This window comes from Engraulis encrasicolus, unplaced genomic scaffold (assembly GCF_034702125.1).
Source record: "Engraulis encrasicolus isolate BLACKSEA-1 unplaced genomic scaffold, IST_EnEncr_1.0 scaffold_71_np1212, whole genome shotgun sequence".
Lineage (NCBI taxonomy): Eukaryota > Metazoa > Chordata > Actinopteri > Clupeiformes > Engraulidae > Engraulis > Engraulis encrasicolus.
In genome coordinates, this window is record NW_026946049.1 from 161,979 (window position 1) to 174,208 (window position 12,230).

The following is a 12,230-nucleotide window of genomic DNA, read 5'->3' on the forward strand; positions in this document are numbered from 1 at the left end:
TTCTAGACCTAACAACGCATGAAACAGCATGATATGACACCAAATCATTGTGCCAGCCCCCCTTTTTTCTTCCTTTCTCCCTTTTTCCCTTTCTTTTCCTCCTTTTTCTTCTCCCCCCTTCTTCCCCCTCGCTTGTGGCCATATGTTCCCCAGCTTAGAATCGGGCCTTGCTCTGCAAGCCCGCTTAATAACTAAACAGGACTTGGAGATTACTAGAATCGGGCCTTGCTCTGCAAGCCCGCTTAATAAACAGGATTTAGAGATTACTAGAATCGGGCCTTGCTCTGCAAGCCTGCTTGATAATAACTAAGCAGGACTTAGAGATTACTAGAATCGGGCCTTGCTCTGCCAGCCCGCTTAGTAATAATAATAATAATCATTATTGTCGTCATCATCATCATCATCATTATTATTATTATTATTATTATTATTATTATTATTATTATTATTATTATTAAGCGGGCTGGCAGAGCAAGGCCCGATTCTAGTAGTAGTGGTATTATCATCGTCATAGTAATGGTATGAGGAGGAGGAACATAATGATGACAAGAATTAGAATTTTATTATTAGAATGAGTTTTCCGCAAGTTACAGGGCGAAAATGGGAAAGGGGCACCTGCGCGATAGCTGATGCAGGCCAACAAACACCAAATATTGCATTGCTGTAGGATAACGTGTTTTCTTAAAAGGTTGCATTGGGCCAAGGTAATAATGAAGCCTACTGCAATGATGGAATAATGCTGTTGTCCTAAACTTCATATGAGAGGGATTTCATCATCGTAAGAAGTAGCCAACAAGTAGGCCTATGCCTGGGCCTATTTGCAAGGCACAGTGCGTCAATGATGGACCCGTAGGGTGAGCTATGTTTGTCGTATTTAGCTAAATATTACTCACCATTCTTCTTGTGCGTAGGCCTATGCATGTTCGCCTGATCTGGCTGAATTGGAATCTGCGCCGCCTCTGCCACCGTCTCCACAGGAGATGCAGCATGCATCTCCGGAGAGATATTATTTTCTGCAGAATGATGGCCAACAGTCTTGCGTGGATCATGTCCATTATTGTTATTGTTCTTCAGGTACCTGCCCACTTACGTGTGGCCTTCTTATTGTCACACCCCCTGTCAATCACTAACCCTGGTTCTTGTCAGTGGTGTGAATGCGGGACTTTGGCAACTGATTACTTTGGTTCTCAACCTAACTGGTGCGGGAACGAGCACCGGCTCCGTTCTGGTCGGCCTGAAAGCCATAAAAGTGTGTGTGTGTCCGTGTGTCCAAGTGACTGTTTACATTGCGATTCCGCAAAAAAGTGTTATTGTTTTCATTGAATTCCCCAATTCAGCCCTTCAAGGAGCAGACTGAACAACAGTTGAATTGTATTTCTCTGGGTATTCATCCGTAGCCTGGTCCTGACCATCCCATAATACTGCCATTTCATTTCGTATTCATGGTCTGGCATTTGTTTGCTCTGAAGCGATTGTAGGAAGCAGGAAGTTTGCACTCAGTTATGGTTTGAAATTATTGGACAACTCTCACCCAATCGGTGGCAGTTACTCAACAACAACATAGTGCAGACCAATGGCTCTGGTGCAGATGTGTACGTCATTGTCACGAGCGTCCTCCCCCTATCACCCCCACGTGGGGGGCGTATTCAATTATTGGCTGTTTCCTGGGGGGGGCGTTGCGATCAAAATTCTACAGCTCCAGGCACTCCACAGAGAAGCACGGCCAGACTACAGTACTGGAGCCAATCCTTTGGCGGAAGTACGTAGGATGGCTCGCGAGGCTAATTCATCCATCCCTTGAAAGGGAGGACATGACGCCAGTGAGCCAATAGTTGCTCTTGACCAAGTAGGGCCTACACTGAGGGATGGCAGGACACCTTTCTTATTTTTAGCCTGTCCTATGAGGACATAAAACATCAATATAATATAATACAATACAGTACAATACAATACAACATGCACAGGGGTTGGAAAAAATAACCTGCCATTTTAGTGTGGGAAGTTTCATGGCTCAAGTGGACCAGGCTATTGGCCAATCTTCATTAATTGCACATTGCACCAGTAAAGTGAAGTGTGAAGGTTCAATTAGCAGGGTAAGAACCAAGGAGAGATAGATAGTTAGATAAGACTATTTTTGGGGGGCAGGCTACCAATAGCCGTTCACTTTCGCTAGCTTAGCAACATGGACATGGGAATTCACAAGGACTGCATGAAATGTGAAAAAAAAAAACGTTCTGGACATATTGTTTACACCCTGGCTGACTCGGAAACGAGGTCCAGTGTCCAAAATAACTAACGGAGGTCCACTTTAAGGCAATATCTTTGTCTTGAAGTAAAACAACTTGTGTGTTTTGTTAAACGATTGTCGTGGTATGCTTTGTAAGTTTCCCTATGGAGCAAATGCATTGATGGCTGACTTCCTGCCACCGCCGGATGGTGCTTATTTGTTTCATCAGTTTTAGCACGATCTCTCTGCAACACGGTGTAAAAATATAAACTCTTCCTTGATTAATTGCACAAAGCAAGTGTTCAAATTAAAGGATGTAGAGTTATATTTCGGAAATTTGTACACAAACCTTTTGCAATTTGACGATATCTCAGCGTCGGTCAGGGAAACCGCTTCTACTCCATTTTTGCATTTTTCGCCGAGCTGTGATCAACTTGTTGTTGACCTCTGCTCTCTTGTGGCGGTTTCCGTGTACTGCAGGACGTTTGGAAATGACACGCAGGATGTTTTTGAGATGGATTTTTTTTGTGTCAGCGTGGAGAGGGCTTTGAATTTGATGCATCAAATATGATGCGTCCGGCGCGATAGGGTTAAATGCGTAAGTTGCGTTTCAACAGTCAATATGTGTCATAAATAAGCTTCCCCCCCCCCCCCCCACATGTTAACCCTACGAACGAATAATGTACTCTGAGTGAAATTGGGAAGGCCATTTCCATTTTTAATAGTGATTTTTTTTTTTTAACTGTCTCCCCTGATTACTATCTTGAAACATTTCTATGGAAAATCCGGCGCCACCTGTTTGCGATGGGGTAGCGGTAACGCCACTGCATGCCATGTCGTAGGCCCGCGTTCGAACCTGATCTGTAGCTGAGTTTACGTAAACCTAATTTGCCCTTTGTTTTGTGAAGTGGTTGTTTTCATTTGACTCTACAGTGTGCTGTCTGGCTGTAAGGTAACCTGCAAAAAGAAAAAGAAAAGAAGCCATTTCCAATGTCACACATTCCATTAAACCCAGGTAATTTGGAGGCTCACCCACTAGCCCCAACTAATTGATTTTGGTTTGATTTTGGAGCAGAAGTGGTGTGAACACTGTTAAGCGGACTGCCCTGCAGGTTAAGACAAAGCACAAAAACATCCTGCAGAGTGGTAAGTAGGCCTATTGGTCATAATCACATTCTCATTCAATGAGTTAAGTAATGCTGTCCACATTGTCCCTTAATATCATTCCAAACAAACTTCAGCATCCAAAAAGAAGGCACAATCCCAGGCCACAGGTGGTGGGAGCCCTCCCCAAAACCTAACGCCGGCTGAAGATCTGGCCTTGGCCCTAAACCGAGGCCGGCCGCTGGTGGAGGGAATCCAAGGAGGGTCCTCATCAGAACCAGTGTCCCCATCCACTCGCAGGTTATATGTTGGAGGTATTCTTTTATCTACTGCTTGGCTGAACTGTGAGCAGGATTTTCCATCTCTAACTGTTTGTCTGCTGTTCATTTAGTGACTGAAGGGGGAATCAATTTGCAGGACCCTCCTGAACATCCCTCCACCAGCTCGGATCCTCATGCCGGTTCAGCGCTACCTGGCCAATACGTGAGTAATGATTAGCTAGGCTACAGTCTATTTCCCCATAATTGGTCGTCCCATTTGTAAAGCCTTTAATGTGTCTGCCGGAAACAGACCCAGAGATCGGATGATGAGGAGACTGTGACCGTGGCAGACCTTCCATTCACGCCACAACAGTCCAGCAGCAGGAACGAAGTAAGGCCACTAATGAGGTATCCTATTTCTAAATTCAAACCCCTTTTCACTATTGTCCCTCTTTCACAGGATGTGCGCTCCATCTATAAGCGCCACCTGCTGCTGGACATGGAGTACAAGAAGATTAAGATAGCCAAGGTCCGGCTGGAAATGGAGCGGGTCCAGTTGGAGATTAAGAAACTAAAAAAAGAGGTCAGTTTGAGTCAAGTCAAGTCAAGTAGGTTTATTGTCAATTTCTTTACATGCACTGGTCATACAAAGAATTTGAAATTACATTTCTTGCTTTCCCATACAGACATAGACTAATCTAGGTAAGGACATAGACAGTATAGACATAGACAGTACATATACATGGACTTAAGACAGTATGGACATAGACAGTGCTCATACAGACATTTAAAGTGCAAGACTGGACAACAGAAGACTTGTAGAGGACATACATTAAGAGGTATTTGTTGTGCTTTTGTGCTTTTCCTAAAAAAAAGTCCTTTATAGCGTTCTGACATGGTAATAGTAGCATTTTGAAGAAAATAAATATTTTAAAAAAAAGGTCTGTCAAGTACACCAGCAGCAGTGTGTGTGTGTGTGTGTGTGTGTGTGTGTGTGTGTGTGTGTGTGTGTGTGTGTGTGTGTGTGTGTGTGTGTGTGTGTGTGTGTGTGTGTTTAGTGCAGGTAGAAGGTGCGGTGTGCGTCTTGTGTGTGTGTTCGTGTGTGTGTGTGTGTGTGTGTGTGTGTCAGTGTGTGTATGTTTGGGTTTAGTGCAGAAAGTGCAGTGCAGTGTGCTGTGTGTGTGTGTGTGTGTGTGTGTGTGTGTGTGTGTGTGTGTGTGTGTGTGTGTGTGTGTGTGTGTGCATGTTTTGAGTTAGTGCAGGTTGAAAGTTCAGTCACAAGTATAGTAGTGCAGGTGGAATGTTCAGTCGTAGATATGGTGGTGGGGGATGGGGGGGGGTTGTCAGTGGCCTTGCTGGCTAGAGGCTGACAGTGGAGGGAGAGTGGGTTGAGTGTTCAGCATCTTGATCGCTTGGTGCATTGTGCTGCTCGCCAGCCTGGTGGTACGGGAACGGAGGCGCCTGTACCTCTTTCCAGAGGGCAGGAGGCTGAACAGTTTGTGTGCAGGGTGGCTTGTGTCTTTGATGATCATCAGTGCTTTCCGGGTGAGGCGTGTGGTGTAAATGTCCTGCAGGGAGGGGAGTGGTACTCCAATGATCTTCTTCGCTGTGTTCACAACACGCTGGAGTGTCTTCCTGTTTTTCTCCGTGCAGCTTCCTCCCCACACTGTGATGCAGTTGGACACGACGCTCTCTATGGTTCCTCTGTAGAATGTTGTCGGGACCCAAGTCCTCAATCATTCACTCCTTTGACATTTTTTATCATGCCTTTCTCAAAGTAGGCTACACTGTGCAAACCTATCGGCCTAAGGATGAGATATAGCCTACTGCCTACATCACAGATGCAAGACTTGATGTACGTTTTATCTACATAATGCTCTTTTCTCTGTTCTCCACAGCTTGGTGAAAATGAATAAAATGTGAACAACACAATCCCCTGTCCTTGTTTCTGTGAAGTTGTATTTGACAAATCACACATTAACTTGGTCAATCCAAAATGTGATAGGGCCTCCACTGGTTTCAATACACACCCACTTCAATGTAAAACAAGTGCTGAAACATTACATATGAAATGCAGTGCCTCTGATAAATGCACCCCCCTTTCAATTGTTCACCTTTGGATATTATTGGCTCGTTTTAAAAGACTTGTAATTCTTAATGAATGATTTCAAATTAAAATGGCTTGCCCTTTGCGTTTTCTTTGATTTTAATACAGAATTAGGTGTTTGCATGTCATTTCCCATGGTATTAAGCCTTATTCACAATTACATGGAGTTAAATCAGAATTAAGGGTGTCATGTAGCCTAGACGTAGCAAGTGAATTGCTTTCAAGAAAAGGCTCCCTAATAGCGTGATCTAACGTGGCAGCACCATTTCTCATTGTGTGAGTATTATACAAGTGAAAAGAGTAAGCCGTCATGGAATCATCACCCAGTGTAATGACATTGTAGGTACATATTCTACTGCCTCCAAATAAGAACTACACACATGCAGTAACCTGATTCATCTCCTGCATTTACACATATGGAGGTGGACATATGCAACTGGCAGCCCAGGTGCTAAAGTCATGCACTACATTAACTTCACAATTTGCCATATTTCAGCTATACATAATCACAGAGAGTGTAATGGTTTAGATTAACAAAGGCTGATGTAGTACACCCATGAACTTGTAGCTGAGTGGAATGTGAGACTATTTCCCATACACAAGGTTCATGGTTTGTGCCCCCTTCATGGTATTGTCAATTTGTAAATTTTAGGCCAAAAACTCATCAATTGATATATATTTCAGACAATGTGTAAGGTTTACAAGTGCTTCTGTAGCCTGGGAACCCCAATGACAATAGATAATTACTAATTTGGATAACATTGATTGAACCTCATTAGGGCACAGGCTGCTGTAAACAGGTGCAAGATTACCTCAGTCACACTACATAAGCAGTAGCCTGAACACTTTAGATGTTAACATACAGCCATGGCCTGTCCATTTCTGAATGAGGACATTGTGGATGAAGGGGCAAACATAGTCCACAGGGCACTCATTCCACCTGTACCTAGAGTATTTAGGAACAGGAATGATCCCTTAGCTGCCTCTGATGATTATCTCTATGGAAGATACAGGTTCAGTCAGCAGGGCCTTGTGTACCTGACCAACCTGCTAGATCCTTACATTGCTAAATACACCCGGCGCAGCAGAGCCCTTTCCTCTGTGCAGTCTGTCTGCATTGGCCTGCGATTTTTTGCGTCGGGTACATTTCTGTACACTATAGGTGACGCAGAGGGACTGGCAAAGGCAACTGTGTGCAGGGAAATCCGTAAGGTGTACCTTGCCTTAAAAGCACACATGAATTTCTTCATCACCTTCCCAGGACATCTTCCAGAGCAGAGGATAAAGGAAGCTTTCTTTTCCGTTGCTGGTATGTCACATTAGGCCTATGCCAAATGTAGCCTAGCTAATGCATGTGACTAATGAACTTCCCTTTTCCAGGCTTTCCAAATGTCCTGGGTGCAATAGATTGCACCCATGTGAAAATTATAGCCCCTCCAGGTCCCGAAGAGAGGGATTACATCAACCGAAAACGGTTTCACAGCCTTAATATTCAGGTAGGCCTATGCATTAAGGTCCCACACGCATATGAAATTATTCACAAGTAACTGACTAGTAATGATGCGATTCACATGTTCTTCCTTTCAGAATTCAGCTCTTGATGACAAGAGTAGTGTACTTAGGCTTAGTAGGCCAATATTCCTGTAGGCCGTTTGGTCCAATAATTGTGATTCTGGAATGCTGGTGTGATCTGTCATGCAGCTGCATTCCACCTTGGTGGTCTGTCAATCACTTCTCAATTGCATTATGTTGGCAGATGATCTGCGATACCAGCTTCCTGATCACGAACATTGAGGCCAGATGGCCTGGATCTGCCCACGATGCCCTTATTTACAAGGCATGTACATTGTCCCACAGATTTACACAAGGTGAGAGATGAATATCAAGACGAAGTGTCACCCTCATATGGTAAACCTTAATGTTCAACTACTCTTTCTGTCTTGCAAGGGAGTTCAGTGTGATCCTGCTGGGGGACAGGGGCTACGCCCCTCTTCCTCACCTCCTGATTCCATATTCAGATCCGGGGACAGCTTCAGAGAGGGCATTCAATCTGTCACACAACCGCACAAGGGCCCGCGTGGAGATGATGTTTGGGCAACTGAAATCTTGCTTCAGGTGACTTAAGGGGACACTCCACCCATTTTGCATTAGGCTTTCCATTGCTAGACACCCAGTCATACTTTTGAATGGTCTTGCAAAAATCTCTCAATTCCCCCTGAGATAGGAGAAATCCGCATTCATCTCTTAACACTTCCTCTGTCAATGATGTAAAAATGGTCATTTTGCATCATCGACAGAGGAAGTGTAAGAGAGGTGGATTTCTGTTGAGACTACAAGCCTTTTTCCCACCTTTTCAACCCCGCCCATAGGGGGTTGGACCTAATGCTCTAACAGACCTATCACAGATCAGTGTCCCAGTGCTTTTGAAATCACTGGCATAGAGCTCTTCAGCGTTGACGTCAACTTGTATGCGGCGTTTGGACTACCGGTTCCCTGGCGATTTTTTACATTGCAAAACGCCATAGAGATTCAGGTTTGGCAAAAATATAAGTTGCACGGCAACAACGAACATTAGCGTGTCCCCGCATCCCTTTCTCATTAGTGGAACGGATCGTATCATCATGTTGATGTATTCACATGTTAAATCATGACGATTATAATTCAATATTGCTAACCCCTTTCTGATTATTAAAACTTCCGAACTACATACTTTCCTTTGGTTGCCATGGGTACAACCTTCCTCACGTACATGCCGTTAGATACTGGCGCCGTTTCTGTAGTCGCCAAAAGCTTCCGGGTTTAGCATATGGACGCAACATCGTATTTATGTCGAAGTTTGACACAAAATGATCAACCATGTCATACCTACAGCCTATTTTTAACACCCTCGACAGTTTGCGGGGGTTCGCTAAGCGCGTGCTTGCACTCGGAGCTTATTTGAAATTTACCCCTATTCATTCCCAATGGAGGCCGGAAGCCGATAGGAACCAGGACGTCCTTAAATGCTAACATGAAAGACTACAATCTACTACATGCTTCCGCTTCCGCTGAAGAACTCTATAGAGGCTCCATTAAGCAGTGTTGCCAGATTGGGCTGTTTCCCACCCAATTAGGCTGCTTGGGATGGCCGTAAAAATGGCATTTTACAGGAAAACTCGCCCAATCTTTCCCATCGACATCAATAGAATTGGGCGGGATTTAGTGCTTCCAGGCGGGTTTTGAGCATTTTTTGGGCTGGAAATCATCAGCCTCATCTGGCAACACCATAGCTGGAAAGGAGAAGCTGGAGCACACGGCAGCTTAGTTTTCAAGACTTTATTTTGTGCACACACCCGACCAACGTTTCGGTGTTGCTACACCTTCTTGAGAGTCAAATGATAGCAAGAGAGAGAAACACATTTCAAGACTTGACATTCACAGGTGATGCCACTTGGTTTGGCTAAATTGGTCTCATCTCATTGCAGGTAATTGACCCCACCCCCCAACACCAGGACAAGATTGCAGACAATTAGACAGAGAGGCTTCGTAGAAAGGCATTTTGGATTCATACTCTAAATTCAGTGGAGCCTCAGGGCATAAATGAGGAACACAATATGTCTTGCTCTCTGTAACAAATTGTTCCAGCATCGCGGCTGTGGTCTTGTAATAATTGTAGCTGTGGTTTTATTGACAATGTTCTTTGTGTATTGTTTTTTTCACTTTTTTATTTTGTTTTGGGAAGTTGGCAAGCTGTCTAATTAAGTACATTCGACATGACATCAACGCAGATATGCGCATGAAGACAGCAATGCACCCTGGATCAAAATGCTGCATGACGGTTAGATTTCCTGTCAAACTTCGAAATTTCGTCGACGTTGCGTTGACGAGGTGACATGTCACATGGTGTAAAACTATCGCGGGATGAATGCGGCTGCAGTCAGATCTTGCAACCTCTGCAGTTGCTTATCCCCTTCAACGCTCGTCGGCGGACTGCCTCCGAGGTCACGCGCCCATGAACTGGTTGGTCAACAACTCACTCACGTGTGTACATGGGTCTTGTCTCACACCTCTACACAAGTTTGCGCAGGTCCCCACTTCAGCTCCTCCTCACTGACTGTCCCCCCACTCCTCACACGTGGTGTGTTAGTAGAGCAAACCGGTGCGAGCTCATCGTCTCGTTCATATTTGTGGCCGACTGCAAATGCGCTGTATTTAATAACACCCACATCGTGACAACAAGTTCTCGCTCACGTGCTTCCGTCAATGTTGATCGACAGCATTGAACTCGTATTCACCCAGTGTCTGCAGTCTTGTCCTGGTGTTTGGGAGTGGGGTCAATTACCTGCAATGAGATCAGACCAATTTAGCCAAACCAAGTAGGATCACCTGTGAATGTCAAGTCTTGAAATGTGTGTCTCTCTCTTGCTATCATTTGACTCTGAAGAAGGTGTAGCAACACAGAAACATTGGTCACGTGTGTGCACAAAATAAAGTCTTGAAAACTAAGCTGCAGTGTGCTCCAGCTTCTCCTTTCCAGTGATGTCTGTCCCACTGTGATGCACCTGCAAGCAGGGTTGCCAGATGAGGATGATGTCCAGCCCAAAAAATGCTCAAAACCAGCCTAGAAGCTCAAAATCCCGCCCAATTCTATTGATTCCTATGGCTAAAATTGGGCGGGTTTTTCCTGCTTAATGCCATTTTTGCCCGCACACGACCATCCTAAGCAGCCCAATTGGGCGGGAAACAGCCCAATCTGGCAACACTGCCTGCAAGCTGAGGGAGGGATGATGCATAGAGTCCCAAATAACTGGGTGTGGCCTGTGGAACTTGAGCATTGCAGTGCATTATGGGGATTGTTGTCACAAATCCACAAGCACTAAAAAGTCATTTTCTGCCTGTTCTTGGCCAAGAAGGCACTAAATTAGAAATGTATGTTACTATTCTACTATAAATATGACCCACTTTCAGTAACATATTCATGTCTCCACCGGTGGAATGCCCCTTTAAGGGCTTACGTGTCACTCCACGACGGGCCTGCGACATACGTGTTGCTTGTGCGGTATTGCATAATATTGCCAACCTCCGGAAAGAGAGGATGCCCTTGGTGGAGATGGAGGAGCAGTGGGACCAGATTGTTCCTGCGGCTCTTCATGGGGCAGATGGGCGACGTGTCCGTGACGCATATCGAAACAGATATTTTTAGTTGGTTTCAGGGACGTCTACATTAGTATCATTGGTTGGTTTACAATGGTGTGATTTAGTTAGTTTTCAATATTGTGGAGTGATTTTATGATTTCTATTTTTGTGCCTTTCCCCTTCTCACCTAAATAAAAGGTGGACTATCATCACCATCATTTGTCAGAGTGTACTTTGTCAGCTCATAATGTCAGAAGCTGTAGGCCTAGCCTATGCTACACAGAGGAATGGCCTTGCATTTGAGGAGACTAAAATGTAGACTACAATGGACAAACACAAACCACATCATAGCTAAATGGACACATAGCCTATTCACTGCAAACACACCCAAATCAGAAGACATTACTCAGTCTTGCAAAACACAAGAAATTAACTACCGAACAGTGGTAAAGTTTGACGTTTCGGGGTCAAACTTCTTCAGTGTCGGGCAAACATTTCACCCAACAGGTGCACACAATATATACAATCAACACCCCAAGGGTCCACCCATCGCTTTACAACCAATCATCAATGTTACATGAAACTGTTGGACATACAACTTTTTTGTTTTTCTTCCATTTTTACATCTTTCTTATTTGTAAAACCAAACCAAAAATCCATCAAAGAAAACAATTCAAAACAAATTTACAATTTTACTGTTGGCCCACTAGCTGTTGGCGGTGTTGTGGTTCAGGGCCGAAACACCGAAGAGAAGGCTGGACACCACCTGACGACATCTGCTTCTGCCGTAGGGCTACAGCTACCTGCGAAGGTGGTTGAGGAAGGCACCTCCTGTGCATGTGTAACAGGGCGCACTGTCTGTCCAGTAAGGTGTGTCCCTCAGCAGTTCCCATACCCCAATGACGTCACGGGACTCAGGTAGCCGCTCAGTGGCTAATCCGTAATTGGTGGCTATGCCATTGTTTTTATAAAATCAGATGAATTAGACCGGCTCATTGGAGCCTTCCCGGTGTGCGGGTATTCGCTGATGATGCCCGGTGCCTTTGCTACGGGTGCAGCAAGGTATGTGTGATCACAGTTTTGTCTAGATGACTGCAACCAGCTAGAGCTGTGTATTTAAACATACTGTTCATTCTCAGGAGCCAGAGTTCCCGTGGCGTCTAACCCCAGTGGCTTCCCCTCCCTCTCAGTGTTGTTGAGGTGAGCTTGTAAAGATCCTTTGTCCTATGCATAGCTCATGTTAAACATTTGTCAACTATTTGTATGTAACATGTACTGATCTCTGTGTGTATGTTCACCTAATTCCAGACACCTCAGAGTACGTCGAGGGTCTGTCTCTGTGGGCAGACTGCTTGCGGCACCGCTGTTTTGCCCTTAGCGAAATTGTTAAGCCTTTTTGTTTTGTTTTATTTTATTT

The 12,230-nt window shown here is 44.7% G+C and overlaps 1 protein-coding gene across 1 annotated transcript; it reads left to right on the forward strand.

Annotated features, from left to right (window-relative positions):
• The first annotated feature begins 6,565 nt into the window (after nt 1-6,565).
• Nucleotides 6,566-10,880, forward strand: LOC134444766 (putative nuclease HARBI1). The gene is made up of 4 exons (XM_063193973.1): nt 6,566-7,007; nt 7,079-7,194; nt 7,455-7,535; nt 10,686-10,880. The coding sequence occupies exons 1-4, from the start codon at nt 6,566-6,568 to the stop codon at nt 10,878-10,880; spliced, it is 834 nt and encodes a 277-aa protein (XP_063050043.1).
• The last annotated feature ends 1,350 nt before the right edge of the window (nt 10,881-12,230 follow it).